Here is a 24533-nt window from a genome sequence, read left to right on the forward strand (position 1 = left end):
GCTATAACAATAAGCTGACCTCAGTTCTGCTCAATATTAATTTTACCCCTTTATAAGCAGTTTTTCACATGGCCCTTTGGTGAAATTTATAGCCCACCGCTGGATTAAATTGCTGTCTGTGAGAGACCGGGTGAATCGGTCTTGTAGTAAAAAGTGCATTGAGTGCTTATTTAGAGCAAACTGCTCTACGACCATCAGTCTATTTACCATTTAAGTTGCACTGTGGGTAATGTTTAACAACCAGGTTGTGACGAGATTTGAGTGTCAGAGAATTACAAAAGAAGAAGAAAAAAAGTCTCTATCAAAATGTTTTTTTTAAGCATTGTCTGCTAGTAGTCGAGTCTTCCCAGTTTTGTAAGGAGCAGTAGATTAATTTGTCATCTCCAGACCAAATATCTTTATTTCGAACATATTTTCCCACCCTAAAATGTTACCACAATCCCATCCCTGATTTTAAAGACACTTTAAAAGAATAAATATTTTTAAAATGCCACATGTGTATAATGATGGTCACACTGTAGCCTTTCATACGTAACAGGAAATAACGCCACACAGTGATTTAGGGGCTTTATTCATTTAATTTATTAAGATGCTACATAGTCCAACCAGGTTGGGTTATTTTTATACACCAGAGAGACTACTTGACTAGGAATATCAATCTTTTTCTCAGATAGACTTATTTATTTATATACATACAAAACAGTTTCTTAACTGCTTACATTGATCACGGTGATGGTCAGGCTCCAGGACAGATCAGTGTCATGTGTTTTACGACCAGGCCTGGATTGATTAGTGTTCACACATAATCATTTTTGTTTGTATAATCCGCCTTGAAGTAGCAAATTGATGGAGTTTACTGCACCGGGGCAGTGGTAAAGTTACATTTTCAGTCACATAAATGGATTATTCTGATGTTTTAGGGTATTTTTCTTGTGTAAAAAGGTTCTGATACTCCAGTCAGGATTCACTAAACAAGAACAATTTTCTGCAAGCACTGTATGACCCAGGTCTGAGAACCCAAGTTGAGACTAGTTTTAGGTTCGCTTTGCCCTCCCTTTAAGCAGCAAGTCATCCTCAACCCACCGACTTCATAGAGATCCAGTCGAAACATACACGTGTTTGTTTAAACGCTTACCCGCCAGCTAAATTAACCGTAGATATCTTTCAGCAAAGGGGAGTGGACTCCTGCGTCTGTTCAACAGTTTACTGAAAGTGGGATACAAATATGACCAGCTGTTTTTTTTTTTTTAATGCAGAGCAGAATAACAAACGCTCTCCTGTGTTATATGCAAATTTGGAGCTGAAACAATTTGAGAATGCTTTATGTTTCTTTTTTATTATTATTATTATTATTTCTGAAGGTTGTGGAAACAGTACATTGTCATCATGTGGTCCCCTCAAGGCTGTAGCTGACTGTATACTTTCCCACCTTTCACTTCATGGAAAAACAACAACCAAAGAAAGCATCGTGTGAGGCAGGAAGTTCAAAGGAGAAACACTCGTAACCTTTAGTGCATTAAAATGAACACAACTTCAAATGCAGTGAGGATTTAACATTTTAAGTGACAGAAAAATGCTCAACAAACACCCCAAAAAAACTGAACAGAGACCTGCAGAGCGTGAGTAAGCAAAGAAACTCATCAACTGGGGAAGCAGGTTTAGGCAGCTTAAAACACTCGGCTGATCTCTGACATACATTTGCCCCAAATAAACAAATGTATGGTTAAAGGACAATATGAGAGAATGAAAAGAGCTGGAAAGGACAAAGCTTAATGTGTTTGGACATTGCAAGAGGACCTTAACGTGGTTTTCTGTTGTCAGTGACATAAAACCACTCCTCCTTCATGCACCGTCTTTTAGTTTTATGGTTTCTCATTATGTGCACGCATGCTTTGTGTATGTGCGTCTGTACATAATACACCTCCAACTTGGCCTGAGAATAACTTGCACCCCAACAGGTCACAAGGCAAGACTTTCATCTGGATTTACACAATTGATCTAATCCTCATTTCAGGTAGCTGCAATATTCTTAAATGCATCAAACCTAACGACAAAACAAAATTACTCAAAATAAAATCATAAAAATGCAACAAAACACAAAAGAAAAAAATCAGAAATGTAGTTGTGCAAACCTACAGCCAAATGACATTATATTATCACCATTATAAAAAGCAGCTAATTTAGATTCAAAAGTCCAGATGCAACACTCTGCGTGAACGCATGCAATCAAACACATCCCCCTCTGACAGTCGGAAGATGCAGTGAGCAGTGAGTGACAAGTGAGGGAAATACGGTAGAGTGAAAAGAAAAAAAGGTCATGAGGAAAGAAAACACCTACGGCATAGTGTTTCATACACTGCTCAAAGTTGTCATACAATCAAAGACGAGCTGATTTTACAAAGCCTCTGATTGGAGGAGATAGCCCTGTGTGTGTGTGTGTAAAACCCCCAACTGTGTGGATCATCTCTCTGGTAAATCCCTTCCTTAAAGGGGGTTTCGCTGGAAGGAACACCTGGATATACTGTACAGTGGGGTGATTTTGTATTCATATACATTGGCTCTGGCCTCCGTCGCTTAGAAAAAGAAACATCAATACACTAGAATGACATTTGCACGACTGCAAACTGACTCAATCGCACCAACACTACTTCGCCAGTGCTAGAAAATCCACTGGTCTGAATCACAAGTGTTAATTCATGTTTCCATCATTCTCCCACCCACAGAACCAGTCAACTCTATTATGTGAAACTTTGGGAAGAGAGCCAGAATGACAATGTGATGATTACGTAGAGGCAAGACCTGTAACAGTAGGTTTGTTCATAACATGACAAGTTGTTTTTTTCTTCATTTTTTTCCTCATACATTACCTTTTGAATTATTTTACATAAATGAGACTGAATCAAAACTAGTACCACCCCCTACCCAGCACATATGGCGTTTTATAATCCAAAATTCCAAATCCAGTGTTTGTTTTCATCCCCATGCTGCGGCCGACCGAACTGCACTGTGCTCTACAAGACCAACTTCCCCACAATGATGCCCATCACAAAGAAGAGCACAATGAGGGCCACCGTACGGGCGCTCATCCCTTCCTCTTTCTTCATCGCGACTGAGGGGTGCTGAGGTGACATGATGTTACTCTTCCTCATCCGCAGACCATCATCCTCCTGAATTGGGGACACGGGAAAGGGGAAAAAAGGGGAGTGAAAGGAATAAATATGAAATGATGAAAGGATGTGTGTGAGAAGGGAATGACAGGGAAGCAGTGATGAGTGAGTGAAATAAAGAAAAAGGAATGTGGAAACGAGAAATAAGAAAGGACAACAATGGGTTAAGAAATGGTCGGTTTGTCAATCAGTTAATAAGATAAGAGTATTTATTTATTAGCTCAGAGAAATCGGATCTGCTTAAATGCTCATCTGACCCAAACCCCCAAAGGAACGCACAAGGCGCCAGGGTTTAACACACTTCATTTCCCAGCAGCGGGTGGGGGGGGCTCTCTGTTAGTTTAATCTCAGCCGCAGGAGCAGCCAACAGTCGTTCTGCCTCTGGCAAGAACTTAAAGGGGAGGAGGCGGTGGTGTTTGAAGGGAGGACAACTCACTCTTGGACGTCTGTAGCGTAGGCGTGTGTGCGTGTGTGTGTGTGATTTTGAACCGAACTTTTACAAAAACTAATTTGAAACCAATGATGCTAGTGACTGATGGCATACTCATTGATTTGCAAAATTGCGAGCTTACAAGCTTTAAACCTTGAGGTCTGCTACCGATTAAAGATATCAGCAGCTGTACTCCATGCAAACCTTAATTGTGAGTTACTGGCCTGGGTGGAGGACACTGCTTTGTGTGACTAAACACTTCTACTTAATTAGCTTATCTTGATTGTAAACATCAATCAGCTATCAATCAGTAGAAAAAAATAATCAACACAGAGGTGATTCATGATGTTCAGTGATGTCATCTGCTAATTTTGATGTCTGAGATGGTTTTCTTTGTTTAATCAGCAGAATATCACTTTCTGCTTTTGAGTCAAGCCTCAAAGCAAAATATTTTCATTGGCCCGATTAAGCTCTAATACCAAACCTACAAATAATTATAATCTGTAAGTTGACAATGCCCAAGAGTCTTTATGTGAAGCTGGACCTGTTTGTCCCTCTTTGTTTTACAAGACTAAAACTATTTGTAGTTACACGTTTACATATGTTAACTCTGTGGGAAATTATTCAGTCCATAAATCTAGGGGGCACGTGGCACATATGGAGCAGGGGGATTAAACCAACCCTGTGATTAGTGGATGTCCCACTTGAGCCACCGCTAAAATTATATTTTTGTGAGCCGTGCAAAAGTCTTGAGCCACTCTCCATTATTCACCAATCATATTTTGCTAGGAAAATTGGAAATACTGAAACTTGTGCAGTGTGATTAGGATCAAAATGGTGAGGTACAAGGACTGGAAAAGGCAGCCAATGTCCAAACAAAAACTTTGAAATACCAAAAAGCCTGGAGAACTCGCTCAAGACCACTATAATAAATATTGTTTGGCTCTTTGACAGCAAAATATAAAGACATGTAACATTTTGTACTGTAACACTAACACGCTGGAAAGTGTTGAGCTTGAAATGACAAACTGGAATTACTACCAACTGATTCCCTTCAGTAAAGCCTTTGCAGCCCCTAATATCTGTATAAAGACCTGTGTCTACAGTCTTGAGTCATTTTACTCACTTTGATCTGTTTGTTTTCTTCCCGTAGCCTCTGAGCCTCCATCTGCAGCCTCTTGCACTCCTCCATGATCTTCTTTACTTCCCCATCATCAAGGGTGGAGCTCATTGACTTCACAGGCAGCGAGGACTCTGACTTCAGCGAGCTGGACGACATCATCTTGTTGGACTCCATATCATGCTGTAAGTGGGTTACAGAGAGAAAAGTTGTAATGCAGTAAGTTGACTGTTGATGCTAAAATATCTCCATGGTGATTCTGTATGATGTCTTTGCTGGCACACAGGTACAACTTTGTGTTTACATTTTGGGACTTGCTCTATATACATACACACACGCACACGCATGCACACAAAACCTCCTCTCCAGTCTGAGAGTTCACACAGGGGTGCCTTTTGTAAATGGATCAAGCTGGTTTCTATCAGCATTATCTCTCCATAACGGACTCTGCGGTGTACAGAGCCAACTGGGAGACATGTGTATGTATTTCTCAGCTCATAATGAATTGAAAACAACTACCACAGGTCCCTTTTCTCTCAACTCATATTATGACGAAATAATGTCTCTGCAGCTGAGCGGAATATGAGGTCTGAGAGGAATCACAACAACAATAAACCACATGTGAGAGTCTCTGAAGGGCTGTTGATGGCTATGAGTGCAGCTGAGGCAGGAAGAGAGATGTAGAGGAAAGTGGGACAAGATGGAGAAGATGATGAGGAGGGAAATGCTACAAAAATGTTCAAACATAAGCGGCTCGATAAAAAGAACAAACCCGGGGTGGTAAAAGAGAGCAAAAAGAAGAAAAGAGATGAAGACTGATAGATACAGGATAAAGAAGGCAGATACAGCAGAGCAATAGCAAGATGGGGAACTGGAAAACAACAATAAACACCACCTAATATATAATGCCGCTTTCCATTGCGACACATTAACAAAAACCCCAAAACAAAAATAACAAAAAAAAAAAAAAAAAAAAAAAAAAAAAAAAAGAGGCTGCACAGTAGGAAAAAAAAGCTGGCTAGTGACTTCAGATAGTGATTGACATACTCACAACTGAAATTAAACACTGGACTCTTTCTTGGGCTAATTACAGTCACTTAGAGAATAATAAAAAACATGATAAAAACATAACTGTTTCTGATATCACATCTGCAGGAGACAAACGCACATGCATGGTAAGAAAAAGGGATAGGTCTGTGTGCATACCGTTTTTTCGTTCTCCGTCGGCATCTCAAAAACACACCTCAGCTTGGAGTCCATCAGCTCCTCTGGTTTAGCCTCCTTCCACTAGAAAGGTAGAAAGAAAAAGATATGGACAACATGCATTGATGTCCCTCACTAATAAACAAGTATATATTTTTTTTTTAAAATGGTGTGAATAAAAACAGAAAAAGAGCAACAGAGTAAAATAAAGTCAGCTAGCTGCTAGATGAAAAGAAAACAAGATGTATAGGCTTTGTGTGCGTGTGTGTTTTAATAGGTGAGATTGCATACAGTATTTCCACTCTTTTTGGAAAAAAAAATTTAATTAAATTCTGCATCTCCATAAAGACATTTTTATTGTAGCTAAACAGCCAAATAAATAATTCTTGATTCTTTATTAATAATTTGTTTAAATCTCTCTTTGGTTCAAGACAGAGTTGCAAAGAAGAAAGAAAGAAATACACAAATAAGTGGATATTAACACAAAATGTCCTTGTGAATTAATTTGGGTTTTCAAAGATAAGGGTCATAAACTGCATGTGTCCTTGGAATATAGCACTGTATTTATTAATTGGCTCTTCAATCTTTAAGAGCACTCAGATGAAGTCATTTCTCTTTAGTCATTTTATGTATTCTGTCGGCACAGCTTTCTTTCCATGTTTTATTAAAACCAGGAATTTAGCCTGAATAATTATGCAATTACTATTCAGAGTAAATTGAATAATAATTTAATTTAGACAGAAGAGAGTGCTGTCATGTGTGTTACAGTAACACACTTTGAGCTTTGCCAATGTGCCCTTGCTAAACTAGGTTTTGGTAGAATTTGAGAAACTTGATGGTCCATTTTAGGCAATAACCACATATGCATGTTTTGTTTTCCAAGTCTTTGCATTGTTTGAGTTATCTTTTAGAATATGTTAGTGCTTTAAAGATTCTCAGACTTCAAAATATTTCCAAGCAAGCATATAATCCCAGGTTCCCCACGTTTAAATATCATACCAAATGGAGTTACACTTCTCTTGGGATTAGATAAAGTGTGTGGAATTTCCAGGTATGGCAAAGCATCTCTGAGTACTGCTTTATCCAATACTGACTCAGCCTGGTTTTAAATATCAAGTATGCTTAGGGTCATCTTACATATTTTCACCAACAACTGGACCATTATGAGAGTAGTCTGTCCATTGTTCACTGACTCCACATATTGTTTCAAACAAACAACTGACAGAAGCATGTCACCAACAGGACTTGTGCTCTTCTTACAACCCCCACCTTAAAAATCTGCTTTCACATCTAACTTGTGTTACAGTCACAACCTTGCACAAAAACCCACAAAACCCCACCAGAATTCAAGCTCTGATTTAATACAGCATGTCTATTGTAACCGTCCCTCTTGTTGATTCTATGCATTTTCATGTGTGTCACTACATTAAAACAAATTCGCAAGATGCCTGTTGTCATATTAATGAGATAGCTACACAAGTATGTAGGTGTTTAAATGTGGGCCAGTCATCACAAAGATGTCTCTCAGACCACACATGATGTTATGACTAAACTGTGCTAAATGTGTTTTGTTGCTGCGTGCCAGCACTGCAGCACAGGCTTGCATTAAGTGTGGGAAGGGCGTAGATTAACAGCCTCTTCCTTCACAGTAAAATTTAATGTATGCACAGTTATGTGAAAAAAGTACACCTTCTAAGGTTTTAGGACATAATAAAAAACTAAAATGTTACTAGGTTTTAGAATTATTTGAATACAAACTCAACACAGGCACAAGCGTCACATTACACTGTGTCACTATTTAACACAAATCAAGCTAAAATGTAGAACCAGTGTGTCAAAAACTAATTACACCCCATGATGTTGATCCACATTTGGCAGCAATAACCTTCAGCATTCATTGACACCATCAGTCACTCAGATAGTTGTAGAGGAATGTTGGTCCATTTTTTATTCCAACATTGCTTCAGTTCATTGAGGTTTGCAGGCATTTAAGGTTCTGCCACAACATTTCACTCAGTCTGAGATCTGGACTTTGACTGAAAAAGAAAAGAATCAAGGTTTTGCAATGATCCAGCCATTATTTCATGGATTTACTGCTGTGCTTGGGATCATTGTCCAAGCTGTTGGATGCACATTTGACTCTGGAATACTTTGGTATACAGAGAGGTTCATAGTTAACTCAATGACTGCAAAGTACACAGGTCCTGTGGTTACAATACAAGTCCAAATTATAACCCTTGCCCCACTATGGCTGAAGGTTGATATGACGTGTTTGTGCTGATATGCTTTGGTTATCACCAAATGACGTTTTGTGCAGGTTGTTCCTCCCTAGCATTGTGCTGACCAGCAAACTGCCAAAACTCCTGCTTTTATAGATGTGGTCACACTCGATAACAGTCAGTTAATCAAGTGCATTTGACTAGCAAACAGCTGGCTGCTACTTACCCTCTAAATTCATATGAAAGTAGTAAGTGTGTACTTAGTTTTTCACACACTGCTTCTGCATGTTGGTTTAGTTTTAGTTAAATAATGATATGGTGTAATGTGTCATATGTTGAATTTAGGACTCATTTATTTTAACAGGTATATTTGGAAGAGGTTAATCCTATCACATGCCTATATATGCATAACTGTAATGCATCTATGTACAAAGTATTTCTGTTTTAAAGCATGCACGTAAAAATAAGCACATGCTAAAAGCTATGAACAATGAGACACACTCACCACTCCCTCCATGTCAGTCATGTCAGGAGGTGCTAGCATTGACTGAACCATGAACTTGTGTTTGCTCTTCTCATTGGGGTCATAGTCAAAAGGCTGCAGCATAACTGAAATACAAACAGAAAGTTAATGTCAGCACAGAAAGTAAAAACATTTAGTCTGCTTCCAAAAATTGTTTCTGAATATTTTCTTTAAATTGTACTGTCTTGTAATTATAAGACTCTCTAGTATCAATAAACTAAATAAATAAAAAGGAAAAAGAAGAAAATGCTGTTTGAAAAGGTGCTTGCAATTAACACGCATGTGAAAGCAAAGAAAGGAAAAATTTTACAACAGTAAAGAAAGAATTATTATTTATAGAAGGAAAAATTTGGATACGTTACCAAAGCTCCAGCCCAGACCCCAGGAAATCCCCAAAAAGAATACTATCGTTTCATTTTGTCGCGAAGACCTCAGTTTTATTTCCCCATTTTTCAAACCTCACTGCCACTTCCCATCCCCAAGGGAGCTGGGAAAACACATCTCTTGTTTGAATCACGTGCAGGAACTTCCGCAGACAGGTAGGAAGAGATTATGATTTGTGAGTGAAACATGGCAATAAAATAAATAAATAAAATTTTGGTTCCCAACTTTGTTACTTTTTCTGTCTAAACTAATGTTCAGTCCCCAGCTTAGAGAGAAAACGTTGAGTTTTTATGTACTTGTGCATCTCGTGTATTTGTCAGGCTGAGCAAAGGGTGTCTGAGTTTGCCCATGATGAAGAAAAAAAAAAAGGGGGGGGGGGGCTAAAGAGGATTTCTTCATGTTACCATGACGGCGAAACACTGACAGATCTACAAAAATCCTCAGGGGTAATTTTTCTAACAGCATCCAACTCTGTCTTTTTCTTCTTTAACATTACATATCAGTCTAACAGAAAGCAGGTGTGGAGCTGGAATACTCCTTTAGCCCATCACCACATCAGTCCTCACAGCCACTCGTGGCTCATTTGACGTTATTCCAGTCACTGAGAGGAGCTGTAACAATGATATACAGCAATCCCTTTCTTATGTTAGCATAGGGGACTGAATTGCAGAGAGGATGAAGATGGCTATTGATGGAAAATGTTTTACTCCTTTGACTACAGGTTTTAAATCACAATATAATTGAAAGATGTTTTTAAATCAGTACAATGCCAGCATGATTCTTTGGTTTTTCCTAGGAACAAACAGCCTAGCTATCAGGGCAGTGTTCAGATGTGGCACATCCCCAGTCTCCCTAGAGTGAAAAACCTCAGTGATGTAGTGCACCATTACAGCAATCAGTGTAGCTCAATATTGCAAATCAGAAACAGACGGCATGAACAGATTGAGAACGTCCTGTTTCAGTCAGACTCAATTTGCACAGCCATCTACCTTGGGTCCAAGGGGACAATACAAGAAAATAGAGTCAGGAAAGCTTGCAAGTTCTTTAAGCAACGCTGAATAACATTAAATGATCCTGAGTCAAAGCTTGAGATGGAAAAAAGCACAGCCTCAGTAGGAGAAAAAGTGATTTAAATCATCTTTGATCTACCCCCTTTGATTACACCTTTACACCAAGAGCTACTTCTGCTAATGGCATGATTTAGTATTCTTCACACTGGGCAATAATTTATAAAACTCAAAGAGGCTAATTGTAATCAACACGGTCAAACAGAAGGGTAACTGCCAGCCTGTTTGTTGATGATGAATGTAACCATTAGAGAGGTGAAAGTTAAAAGAGGTGGTTAAAAGAAATTTCTCCTGTCACTAATTAATTGTGTCCTCTGAGAAAACCAGCTCACACCAGAGTTACAAGCAACTACTGGCTCCTGTAAAGCAGGCCCTGGAGATCAACTATAGTGGGATTTACTCATTCATCTGCTGTAAAATGTATTTGTTGGTCTTAGTCTACAAATATGCTATTCAAAAAAAAAAAAGCAGAAAAGCCAGTAAGTTTCGGTAAGTGTGTAATATACTAGACTTCTCTGGCCCCTTAAAAAGTGGATTATCTGCAGCATACAACAGTTTAAAAAAAGAAAGCAGAAACAAAAAGAGCTGTCTGGCAATAAAACAAAGATTAAGTAACAGAAGGTGGGCCAGAAAAATAGAGGATTATATCCAAGTTTAAGCACAGCAATGATCAAAAAATTATGACGATAAATGAGGTGAATCCAACAACATTATTAAAACAATATGATATGAAACAAGATATATGATCATAAAAGCTCATTACTACGCCCTCTACCTATAACAGCAACCTTTTACAATCTCATTAAGAGAAGCCTGACACGTCACAGGGCACTCCCTGGCCACTTTGTTCAGTATTAGTCAACACAAAGACCTTGTCAAAGATCACCAAACCTAGTGAGACAATATGGTGTGGGAGCGTGGGAGTGAGGAAGAGAACTAAGTTGGGGGAGTTGTGAAGAAAGAAGCCAAGAGGGAAAATTTACCAGCATATAAGATGAAACTCACATAAAATATAAATAAATATGTATATTTATTCAGACTTCTCAGGTTAGCAGGCTCTTACTCCTGATTGTGCTCTCTTGGGTCTGTCTTATTTAATATATTTCAAAAGGAAAAAGTAACCGACTACACCACCATGTGTATATCACAGTGAGAAATATCCCAACATTAGCAGCACTTCAATCCACCACATATTTCATGGAATCAGCTTCTATTTAGAGTCCAACTTCAATTACAAGACTCTTGGTAGGTAACAAGCTAATGTGAATATTAGAAAAGATCACAGCCATAAACGCTCAAATCCATGTGTCACTACTGAATGAATGAGAACTTGACTGGAGACTCAGTTTCATGTCCTGTCATAACACAGGCATGGAGGAAACGAGAACAAGACAATCTAATGAAACCAATTCGGACAGCAGCGACAACAAAATTGTTATTTGTTTTACTGTGGGAAGGTATTTTGCTTTTCTGTCCCCAGTATGTCAGGAGAACTTCTGACATATTCCCACAACAAGCTCAATATTTGTGGACTCGAGGATTTTTTAAACATTTATGCCAGATATTTTTCCACTGGATACTGCTACATAACACCAATCAAGACCAGAAACATTCCTGTGGTTGTAGCTACATTCAACATATACAGTTACAGCAAAGCTGAGCTTCAAAAAGCACTGCGAGTCCACTGCTAAGCCAACAAATGGCAAATCATGGGTTTGTAGGTATGCAGTGGTACACAAGGATGTCTGTGCAACTATTGTGCACATCCTGGAAATACGAGACAAACTGGACTGAAACAAGTTACAGATGACTTGCAATCCTCTTAAACAGAGGCTATAGGAGTGTGACACGAACGAAATGTTTGAGTTCGTCCCTCAGTGCAGATTAGGGCTGTTCGATATAACGATATATATCGGATGACGATATAAAAAACATCTATAGTTTCATTTTACGCTATCGTTTGTTTCGTGGTGTCGCAAAATAAACTCTTTACGGCAATATTTTTTCATCGTTTTGATGGTCACTGTAGTGGCTATATTAATTTCTTAAAGTTCTCTCTTTCTCTTATATTTTATATAACCACACTACGGACGGACAAGCGCCTGTTTTTATGCGTTGTGGTTACCAACAACGACGGTAACAGCATCGCGTGTCCGCTTGTTTATGTTCCACATAAACCTTTCACAATAAAGCTCAAGATCCTGTTGAGACTTTTCAAAAATAAACTGAATCACGTGAAAGAGCAGATCATTTACGGATGAGAAGTAAAAAAGAGCCGCCAGGTGCTAAAAAATAAACCTTAGACTCAAACGTTAGAACAGGCTGTTCCCCGCAGCACGCCGTGTAATAAATACTCACAAAGAAAACGGCGGCCTTTACTACTTATGTCTAAAAATGTATCGTTTCATACATCGGTTAAAACACTCGACTCCAGCTACATGACGTGTAGCTGGAAACACTTCCCGCAAGTCGAGCTGCCCGAGATTCACAGAATTTACAGAAAATGATACATTTGTGTGATTTATATCGTTATCGGATGATAGAATTCTTATATCGGGATATGAGATTTTGGTCATATCGCCAGTGCAGATACTGGCAAGTTATTTTGGGAGAGACCTTTCATGCATTCAGTATACAGAAAAGTTTATTCTTATTAGTAATGTTGGTATAGCAACTTGCAGTGTTTATTTCGACTTCTTAAACAGTCCAGTGTTTCAGAGAGCTTTTAAGACCAGGAATGAAACACACTGACATGAAGCTTTCTTTAAAATAAACAAAACTCTTCTTTATATTTTTTTATTACACAAAACTCGACGGTTCTAATCTCGAGGTTTACAAAGCATAAAATCTGAAAGTTGAGGTTTAATTGTTTTTCATTTTTTGAATTTCTTGAGTTCAACAGCCATATTGCTCATTGGTGCCTGTGCTGGTGCATGGCTGTAATACCACCACCTCAGAATTACTGAAAACTGAACTGTGGCTTATGCTTATTCATACCCCTTTGAAAATGTCAACATTCAGCTAACAACTGCTCGCAAAACTCCAGAAGTTATATTTCAAACTATTCTGTAATATTACGGCTGTCTCAGTCAATGCTGAGTTTCATTTAAAGAAATGAAATCAGTGTTTTAGGGTGAACCAACACTACTAACGTATACTTAAATTCACAGTAATGTGTAAAAAAAAAAAAAAATCAGTTAAAACGAAAGTCTTAGAAAATAAATCAGGAGGTTAAAAAGTAAAAAAAATAGTCTCTTCTTTCAAATAGATAAATCAAACTACTAACCTTGTAAATAGCATATATGGAAATGTTAAAATTTGCAGGATGTTTGTGTTCTTATTTTCAGAAAGGAAATGCTTCTAAATGTACTGTAGATGGATTGTACATTGGATTAAGCACCTATGACATCTGTTGATAGTAGTTCATTTTTTGCCTTTAGTATTAAGTCACAACAAGGCATGTAAATTAGTCTTAATTAGCATGCATTGTTTACTGAGCAATATTTAGTTAAGTCTTTTTTTTTTAAACTATAAATAAAGAACATATGTATTAAGTGGTGTTCTGTGTGCCAAAATGAAATGGAGATTAAAGTGCATTGGCCAAAACCAGCACTGTGCTAATGGGCACTTGCAGTGATAAAAGATGTCAAACCAACAGGAGAGCCACAGAGCTATCATTTAGTACTCTACACAACCACATACTAATGAAAAAAAGAAAAAAATTAATCCAAAATGTAAAGTGATGAAAAAAATTTTCATCACTTTACAATATGTATGTAAGATCTTAAATAATCCTCCGCTTTTCATTGAAATAACGCATGTGTTCAACTTTTCTTTTTCTTTTTTTAAAGCCACATGTCCTGCAATACAGCCCAGGCCTCAGTTCTATCCTGTTAAACACCCTGCTTCAATACAGCCTGAGTACTCCCTAAAGACATAGGACTTAAAGTAACCACAGACTATGCCTATACAGCTGCCACTGTGAGTACGTTCTCAGAGAAGCAAACTCATTTTCAGGCTCTAACCTGTGACCCTTCTCAGTCTAACAAGGCTGGAAAATGAAGGAAACAGACAGAGCGGACTCAGTTGGTTTGTCACTGCTGACTGCAGGCACCACTGACACAGTCTGCAGTTGTTGACACCAGATAGGGTGCACTGTAAAATGAGTCTGGGACTGTAAATGACAGACGGTGAACACATGGAAACATTAGCCAGTACCTGCTTTCTTCAAAATGGAAGGAGGAGGGAGGAATACCACGCAGTTGCAGTTTTAAGTTCATGTAACAAGAACAAATCTCTTTATATATTATATGGATAACACTGTCTTCATACTGACTTGACAACCAATGAGTTCTGTAAGTTACCGTGTATAAAGTCTATCCTTCTTAAGAAGTATAAGAATCATCCATCCCAACTTACTAGGTGCTCTGTTGAAAGAATAATGATTCCAATTATTCCCAGATGTATACAGACCAGCAGTATAGTTCACACATAAGCAGCAATGATTGTTCAATCCATTAAAAGACTTGAGACAGATGATCTAACATGTCATTTTATCACAGGCTAACCCTAACCCCATTTTAAGCAGCGAGTGAATAAACTTGACTCAGTCCTACTTCCCTGAATCCTTACCTGAGACATTGATTGAGGTGCCTGCATCGATGATTCCGCTGTTTGGCCGCACACAGTACCGACGCGGCGCTGTCGTCTTCACCTTAAAGCACACATTCCTGTCTGTAGGGTTGGAGAGCTTGAGATTTGTGGTGACCACGTCTGAGAATGGACCTGTGCGGAAAGTAAACACAGTGGACACTTAAAAACTGGTGTTGACAAGACTGACAAGTCTGTCTTTGGATAAATAAGGACAATGAGAAAGCAACTTGTTAATGAAATCAAATGAGCCAAGTAATAAAGATACATCAACTGCACAGAAGAAGCAACAGTGTGAGGAAAAAACATGATAACAGACACTATAATGTGACTGTTTCTGAGAAACAATCATTTAAATGTAATTTTCTTAAACTGGCACATCGACGCAGAAGCAAGTGTGGGAGTTTCACTTGACTGAGAAGTTGCACTACCTTGTACTATGAATTTACAAACCAATTTATTCTTTGATAAATATTTACCAAAGATTTTGCCAAGAAGCACATTTACACTGTACATACAAACAAGAACAAGCTGACTGCACCCTTTTCAAACAAAGTAAATAATAGAGGAAAAGGGCTGTGAGTATGTGTGAGACATTCGAATGTGGTCTATCAAAGTCTAATGTGATGTAACAAATCGGCTGCATGAAATGTAAAGGCTTTTTCATTTGACCTGACATAATCGGAATAAAAATAGTTTTCATGCCAATTAAACTAATGGAGCTTATCTACACTGCCCTCATGGTTAAGAAAAACAATTATTCAATTAATAGAAAACTGAAAGGTACGCTGTACATACAAAATAAATCATACATAAATATAAATCTTCTACTACTGCATTATCTAAAACAGAGCAGCTAATGCAGTTTGGATTTAACTAATTACAGCCAGCATTGGAGATGCAGGCCACATCTCTGTGGCTGCATTAAGCTCTGCACATTTATCAATAATGGAGAAACCTCCATTGATCGACACTGCACAATATTTGCCTTGTTGGCTGCCATCAACCTATTAGAAAATAATGCTGCTTTTCCTCATGGACTGTAGCTCTGAAGTTTCCAGGCATCACCAACAGAGGTATGCACAGGGAGAGATCGGATCGTTAGCCTAACAAAGCTATACAAAATCTGTGTGACATTAGATTGCACAGATGTGTAAATAACTGCCCATTCAATTCATCAGGCTAAACTAAAGTGACTACACAGAGTGTGAACAAGTCTGAAATGGGCTACTCTATAACCGTTATAATAGAAGCATGGAAGAAGTTTTTAAAATATTCCCTTGGATTGCAGAGCTACACACTTTCCCTTTTCTGCTTAACAACATTAAATTCAAGGCTATTCAAGTAAAATGAAGTCATTATTAATTTCTTTTCTTTTCTTCCTTGCACATGTATTTCCAAAACTCCAGAGATGTTTTTCTGTTACAGTTTCTCCCCCATCTTCAAATCAAATCAAATCAAATCACTTTTATTGTCACATCACATGTGCAGGCACACTGGCACAGCACATGCGAGTGAAATTCTTGTGTGCGAGCCCCACAAGCAACAGAGATGTGCAAACACAACAACACAAACGAGCAAAATACAAGAATGGCCAACCTGAAACTAATAAATATATGTACAATATATAATAGTGTATGCATTTCTGGATGTGTATACTAAATATTTTCCTACGTGTGTGTGTGTGTGTGTGTGTGTGTGTACACATTTTTACAAATTAAATAGTAAAAAAAATAAAATAATAATAATAATAATAATAATAATAATAATAAAATATATAAAATATACAGAGTTGAATATGTGCAAAACAAGTGGCATTTATATACAGTGTGGAGTGCATAATGTTGAAGTTCCAGTAGTGAAGCTGAGGTGTCTATGACGCGTTCAGCAGTCTGATGGCCTGATGGAAAAAGCTGTCTCTCAGTCTGCTGGTACGGGACCGGATGCTGCAGAACCTCCTTCCTGATGGAAGCAGTCTGAACAGTTTATGGCTGGGGTGACTGGAGTCCTTGATGATCCTCCAGGATCATCTTAACTGCTTTGTAAAGCTTCCAGCATTCTTTTAAATGAAATTACACAAGTGAAGGTAATTCTGGACAATAAATGATGTCCAAAATTGACAGAGTAATATGAAATGAAGGGGTGGAAAAGCAGGGGAATAACAAGCAAGTTTATATAGCTGTAAGCAATCAATCAATTAGCCCCAGTAATGTATTTACATGGTGCAAGAAAACTGAAATTAGACAAGTGAAAGTGGAAATGCATAATATACAATTAAAAAAAAGAGCTCAGTAATTTGACTTCCGTACAAGTTAAATGCCCCAAATCTCATTTATGACTCAACGAGGGGATTCCCCCCAAGGAAATCCCTAAAATACTTTAAGAGGGTTTTGAGAACCTAACAGACTTTTATGTGAATTTTCTGAAGACTGTTGCTCCTAAACAAGTACATGCTAAATAGGTTAGATAACTACGGAAGCGTAGAGCTGCCACCCAGGCAAAAGAAAAATACAAGTGTATCACGTTATAACGTGAAAAGTTTATTGTTCTAACAAGATACTTTTCCTGTTTGTACAATATACTTTCCTGTTTGAACAACATAATATCACGTTATTACAATATACGTAATTATCACGTTCGTACAATATAAATATTATATTGTACGAACGTGATAATTACGTATATCACAAGTATCTTGTTAGAACAATAAACTTTTCACGTTATAACGTGATACACTTGTATTTTTCTTTTGCCTGGGTGGCAGCTCTACGCTTCCGTAGATAACAGCTACCTAAGAACAGTCTGTAAGACAACTTTGTGCACCCTTCCCCAGCTTATCGAATATTGCTGTTATTGTTTTCTTCTGCTAAAACAGTGAAATAGTGAGTTTGTTAAGTCAGGCAATATTTCTTTTTTATTCAGGGGTGTGGGGGGTGTTATGTTGTTAACGTGCAGAGCTTGAACAATATCTCAAAGCATATTCTCAGTCCAGTAAGCTGTATGAATTTAAAGTAACATAGTTATTGTAGATTTGTGTCACAGCATGTTCAGAGCAGATGTGTACCAGTGATCAGTTACTAGAGAAAATTGTTCCAACACACAAAACATTTAAGAACAAATTATCCTCGGACTAATTATTCAGTTTAAATACTACTCAGTCCTGTTAGATATGATGCGTTTTTAAAAAAAAAAAGAAGCTAAATATTGGATTGAACACTACACTATATTTTATTCTAACCAATCAGCAGTGATTTAGTGTTTGCAAGGATTATTGTAATAATTATTTTTCAAACATACACACATTTAAACATCAAGTTCATTTCTGCATATTGTCATTTAGTGAGAAATTTCCAATCCGCTGTCCTGGTTTAAGCAAAGAATGTCTCGAGTGACTCAGTTATTGCCTTGAAACAATAATCAATGTTTGCTGAAACAGAATTATTTGAATCACTGTATAAAATATACCATACGTGCACTGATTTAGGAGTCCAGGAGCAGGAAATATAAGTAGTTATTGCCTTCTCATTTTATAGTCACCACGAGAGTAAGCAGCATCTAAAACTGTAATTCATCCCAACGTGAAGAGTAAATCAAGATCTACTTCAGTGTTAAGGTTTTCTTTTGACTTTGATGTTGGTGACAGAAATATGGGTGGATCCCAGAGCTCTAGCACATGACTACAGTGAGTCTTGAAATGAATAAATGTAACATGATTTATTCAGTGAGGCTGAAGAAAGCCTTACTGTTTAATCACTAGTCTCTTTGATATAACAAGAATATTCATTGCAGATATTGCAGGTTGTGAGCCCTTTCTGATGTTGCCGACTGACCAAATATCATTTCTTGTATAGCTTGAGAGTCACAGGTTTATATGCAATTAATTATTCCCGGTTTTTTTATTGATGGGACAAAAACCTAACTGGAAGCATTACTAATGCCTGTATTTTCCCTAGTAGCTTGAGTAAGAGCTGTGCTAATTCATGGTCAGGCGAGGGGCAATGATGAATGGCTGCATGACTTCCCAAACTTAGCAAATATGCTGCCAATACCACACACTTTACAGTCAGCCTTATGGAAAGCAAGATTAATGGAATGGAATGTTACAGTATCATGGAAAACCATATTAGCAAAGAATGTCCATAAATGACCATGTCTATCCACATTTATTTGCAGACAATGCTTCCTCTCACTTTGCTGTCATAGATATAGTTACTATTATACATATCATGGTTAGAGGGATGAAAATATATCAATAAACGATCTGAAAGTGCAGACTTTTAAACCAGCATTTACTGACCAGCTAATTTCCAAGTTCCAAAACAGTCTTCCGTCTTGTGATTTTGATCAACAACTACGAACCACATTGACCAATCGTGAAAGCCTTTTTATCAAGTAAAGCTTTCTGATGAAACTACAAATTAGTCCTCTACAGTAGCCATTATGGTAATGGTAAAGTTTGCAGTTGAGAGAAGCACACTAACTCCCTGTATGAAAGCACGGAGCTATTTCAGAATTAGCACATACACCAGATTCAAGGTAAAGTTTCAGCTCAGCAAACATTGAGAGCAACTGACACTTCCACTCCCTGTTGAGCAAAAACAGAGAGGAAATTCAGAGCTTCACAAGCTTGGCTCAAGATCTAAAGGCTTTTAATGAAAGGGACTCACGCCACTGACTACTGTACACCTGATCTACTACTTCCTGAAGGTTTCTCAGGACAGTGTCCAACTCACAGAGGCCACAAATGGTCGTTAAAAAAAAAAAAAAACTATTATGAGAAGCTGATATCTGAAGCTGTCATCATGCGATGTTGGATTTTATAAGTAGGAGATAAAAACCAAGGGGTGGTTTGCTACCCTTACCCCTGACAAAAAATTCAAATGGGTAGAAATGAAAAAGTCCAGTGCCTAGAATTTAAGAGCATTTACTCTAGAGATTGTAAAAACCAGAGACAAATTGCTACTAACAAACCCACTCTGTATTTCCTGAGCTTTCACACTGCATGCCTACATCTAGGCATGTGATTTGTGGTATTTTCATTTACAATAAGACACAGTTTCTTCTGTCTGGTTAAGATCAACAGTTATTAGACACTTTTATACAGTAATGTGGGATTCTTTCAGGCTTCAGGTTCAGATTCTTATCAATCATCACAAAAAGCCATGAAGATATATCATCTGAGGAGTCCGGCAACAGATGGCTTGGCCTCCAAAGAGAACTGATCTCTAAGGTTAAGTGAAGACTGATGAAAGACAGAGTTGAATTAAAGATGACGGAACCCCTCAACCAAATACTGGAAAAACTGATTGCACCGGGATACAAACTGCCGACCTACTGATTTTCCCTGCAATTGATTTAGCTACATACAGTTTGAATGAAGGAAATATTTTTGATACATATAAATGGTTCATGGTCTAATTTTGCACTAATCTTCAGTTTACTTTTACATTTATGTAAAAAACTAGTTTACACATGGACCTACACCACTTACTGAACAGGTACTGGAACAATTTTCAGTTCAGTTCAGTTCAGTTCATTTTTATTTCAAACATTTCAAACATGTGCCTTCACAATCATTACAAAATATCATTCCATTATTTGTTTGAAAAGGAGTAGGCTGAAGTATTTACTTATTTGTCCCTACCCCCTCAAGTTTTACCTCTCATTCATTTAATTTTTTTTTGTCTTAAATTAAACAAACAACATATGAAACATATAAACATATGAAGTAAAACAAAACATCTTGGCACAATACCTGTATTTATTTTTATACCTATTATGACTCTTATTTTACTTCATTCTACTAGATTTCTATTTACTGAGATTCTTTATTTGTTCAGTTTTACTTAGATTTTATTTTTCTTATATTTTTTCTTACATTTCCTTACAGGTTGTGTTTTCTAGCTAAGGAATTTACCAAAAGCGATGTGTGTCCACTAAAGTCATGTAACAAACAAACACCCCAAACATCCACCCAATGCTTCAACTATAGGTAACCATAGCAACAGTCTTTCCAATTGATAGTGAGTTTCTAGTTTAATCTGTTAATAAGACACATTGTTACACTGGGTGACATAATGCTTTACTTTGATGCACATAGTCTATTTTGGGTCACTTATATAGACACAGAATCACAGTTGTGTAAATAGTCACAAGTAAACCAAACGAACCTGTAGCTGAAACATGGAGGTTATATAAGGATGAGACATAGAACTCAAAAAAATCCTCAGAGGAAATCTATGAGAGAATTTTCTTACAGCAAATATGACCCACATCTTCCCCCCAAAAGGCAATCAACAGCTGAAATGGGAAACATTAGGAGTAGAGGTTCAGAAGAGCTTCAGCTGTGTGGTGCTAGGCATATCTTGCCACTATGTGAACTATCATGGTATTAGTTCAGTACTCCCATGGGATGAGCAAAGACAATGATCTGGATTTAGCCATTAATGAAGCTGCAATTAGGAGTCACCGTGCTACAGATCACTGAACTGTACTGCACGACAACCATATGAATGGTTAAAGCAGGATAATGATGGTGTTTTTCACTTTTTGTTCATGTTCCAATCACAACCAGGTGATACGCTCTATGGTAAAAATATGTTTCTCTATTCTTTATTATTCATCTCCAGTAAAGCAGAACCGAGGTATGGATCTGACTGAGGTTTTAAAGAATAGCCAAACCTCTTGGTACGATGTTTTAAAACTATGAACTTGTAGTTAAATATTACCCTAAATCACTACAAAGAAGCTTTCCAACCTTGTTGAGTCAAAAATCTAAATACTTCTGAATCAGTTTTTCTTACTTACGCTATGAATTTGTGTACCCTTTTTAAAAATATTTTTTGAATCACGTCGTCATTAAGATGAAATGGAGCTGAAGCTAGGAACTGGAGAGCCAAATAGCAGGCCGGGGAATTTAAAGACCTAATGAGAGGTGGACTAACACATTCTTAATTTTGGGTCTTTCCATAAAATTTCTTGAGCAGATTGGACTAAAGTGGTAAAAGTGACAACAAATCAATATTTAAATACAATTTCTCTATTTGGCTCTTGTTATGTGGCTGTGATGGAAGCATGATAATAAACTGAAGAAGAGGAAGACGAAAAAGCAACATTCGGCTGCTCTCTTACTCACAAAGGGTCGTTACAGAGAGTAGCTCTGCGTATTTGATTTGGCAGTTTTTACACCAAATGCCCTTGCTGACTCAACCCCCAGGGATCTTTCACTTATTGGGCGAACATGTAAACAACTAATGCACTTTGGTGTCTATTTTCTCACCCTACATTCTAAACAGTTTATCTGATTAGGATTGTGGGAAGGTTGGAGCTTATCATAGCTAACACAGTGAAAAGTGTGGCATCTTATGAGAGACGTAAGAACAAAACAGTATTGGGACATATTCTGGTTATGCTCTACTCATCATTTTCAGTGTATATTAATGCTTAAGCAATTAACAAGTGTGCAGTGGAGGCATTACTATCTTCAACAAATTGCTGGCTCAAGCACTGATAGTTTTGAGTGGATTTAAACAGTGGCTACAGTGTAAATTGCTGAGGGCTGCAGGTCATTTAACTACACTGAAGCTCAGTGATAAATATTATAAAGGTTGGCATTTAATTTATTTTTTGGTTTTGCTAAGACAACTAAGTGTAATTTGTTGTTCTTTAAGCCTCATAAACGAAATAACACTGACCATTCAGGCATTTGGGAGACCAGGGTATCATTAAAACAAGTATAAATATTACATTTATCAGCGTCTTAGTTTTAAGTAAAACGTTTAATGTTTCAAACTATGGCAGGAACTCCAGAATCTGTTCCAAAGCAGGTACAAATGTACCATATGTGTTTATGTAACATTATCTGGGCCTAAATGTGACATTTTGCAGCCAAATGCCGAGTCTCACCAAGACATCTATTATTGATTCAAAAGTCCAAACGATAAGGACTGAGGAAATTTTAACGACCCACAGTTGAAATCATATTAAGTTGCACAGGTTGCCCAGTTTTTCCGTCCTGTGAGCTGTCAAGTTATTAAATGACAGCTGGCTGGCCAGCAGAGCGAGACAGCCAATCAGAGGAGGAGCTAATGTTAGCCAGCCAGACATGCTAAGGATGTTGCAGCTTATGGACAATGAAAGGTGGCGAACTAAAAGAGCAGTTATGCTTGTGTCATCTTTTTATAGTTGCTATTTTTAAATGGGTGAACATTTCGTGTCTAGTAGCTGTAACCCGCTTTAGAGGAACTTGGTGCTGGTCAAATGTGTGACAGGGCCTGGCTAACCTAGCCGCTGAGAGCTAATCCAGCTAGCTTTGCAGCTAGCTGTCAGCTGACCTGCCGTCCTTTCAGGGCAGCCTTCGCTTTTTCATATGAAGGCTATATTGTGAAAATGTGCACTGCAGCCCCGCTCGGTATGGGTTCCCTAATAGTGCCCCCCTCTCCTTCCAAACAGCGCTGACAGAGGCAGGTCCCCCACTCCTCCTCCCTGCCACAACCGGGCCCTCCCCTCTTACCTCGGAATTTCAGTTCGTGCTGAGGCTCCAAGAGCAGAACCTGTTCCGGCCTGGCCATGTCCCAACAGCTGGAGCGGGATTATCGCACTGCAACCAGTTCCCGTGTTAGGATGTTGTCGAGTGTTGCAGCGTCAATAGAGTTTATTTATCAATGAATCAGCGGTGGATATCCCGTCCCCCCGGTCAACTACTGCTACTCGAGCTACTAACGCCTGTTGTGATGCAGCAGGAAGGGAGTGAGAGACAGCCTGCTGACGTCACTGCCTCTGCATAGCCGCCCGGCGGTGAAGAGGGAGGAGGTGGCGGGTGGGTGATGCCGGGGTGCACCCAGGGCTGGTGGGGACACCACCTGCGTTTTTCACGAAACCTGAATCCAGCGAAAGGACGTGGCTTAAGCATGCAGGTTTTTAATTTCAGCCTAAAGAGTTACGCTTCTAAGTTTACCTGCTGTCACCCGCTGTGGTGGAGTGAGTGCTAACATCTAGAACGAGTAGGGGAGACCGGGGATAGTTGTAACATTTTTGACATTTCTGTCTGTAAATTGGAGCTCTTTTAAGGTAGTGGATTCAAAATGTAATGCAAAGTATTTACATGTCTCTGCTATTAAATAGTGCAGCTATTTTCTCTGCAGCACAGTTACCCATTGCATGGTATGGTCTCAAACACAAAGAGTGAAATGTTACAATTAACCCCATAGTCTGGGTTAGTTGTAACATATCCTGGGGTAAAATGTAACACAATGAAATAAGGGTACTAACAAAATATTAACATGTAATCTTTGTTTATTCAACACATGACTGTACTTAGAGCCATTTATGTAGCTGTGTGTGTGTGTGTGACAGAATGCAGAAATCTAACTTTTGAACATATTCCAACCCCCCAAAAAAGACAAATTATGGAATTTTCTGCAAATGAATATTTCATTAATTTTGGTTGGTCTTCCTTGAGTTTGGCCTCATTGGCTCAGTGGGCATTATAACCTACAACTCTTGCACCAATTTTGAACATAACAATGAAGCTGAAAAAATGTAGTTGTTCACCAGCATCGCAATTCCATTATTTTTTTCAGGGCTTACCTTGGTGTGGTTTGCAAAGTGCTTCAGAAAGATGAGGAAATCTGTTTCTTGCACCCATCCTGATTTATTTCCACTACCAGTACTTCCTACTGGTCCATCTCTGACACAGAGGTCTGCATAATGTATGTGTGGGAACACAAACAGTGGAGGAATTGTGTTGCCAATGGCATTAACCGCATATA

The 24533-nt window shown here is 38.2% G+C and overlaps 1 protein-coding gene across 1 annotated transcript; it reads right to left on the bottom strand.

Annotated features, from left to right (window-relative positions):
• Nucleotides 1-537: 537 nt before the first annotated feature.
• vapb (VAMP (vesicle-associated membrane protein)-associated protein B and C) lies at nt 538-23518 on the bottom strand. Its single transcript, XM_085407424.1, has 6 exons — nt 23276-23518; nt 14746-14898; nt 8645-8748; nt 5924-6004; nt 4724-4900; nt 538-3167 (listed from the first exon to the last, which is right to left on the bottom strand). Exons 1-6 carry the CDS (start codon nt 23331-23333, stop codon nt 3012-3014), a joined length of 729 nt encoding a protein of 242 aa, XP_085263550.1. The 5' UTR covers nt 23334-23518; the 3' UTR covers nt 538-3011.
• Between the last annotated feature and the right edge of the window lie 1015 nt (nt 23519-24533).

This window comes from Rhamphochromis longiceps, linkage group LG5, assembly GCF_057381845.1.
Source record: "Rhamphochromis longiceps isolate RC_006_pf linkage group LG5, R_longiceps_female_GT1.1, whole genome shotgun sequence".
Classification (NCBI taxonomy): domain Eukaryota; kingdom Metazoa; phylum Chordata; class Actinopteri; order Cichliformes; family Cichlidae; genus Rhamphochromis; species Rhamphochromis longiceps.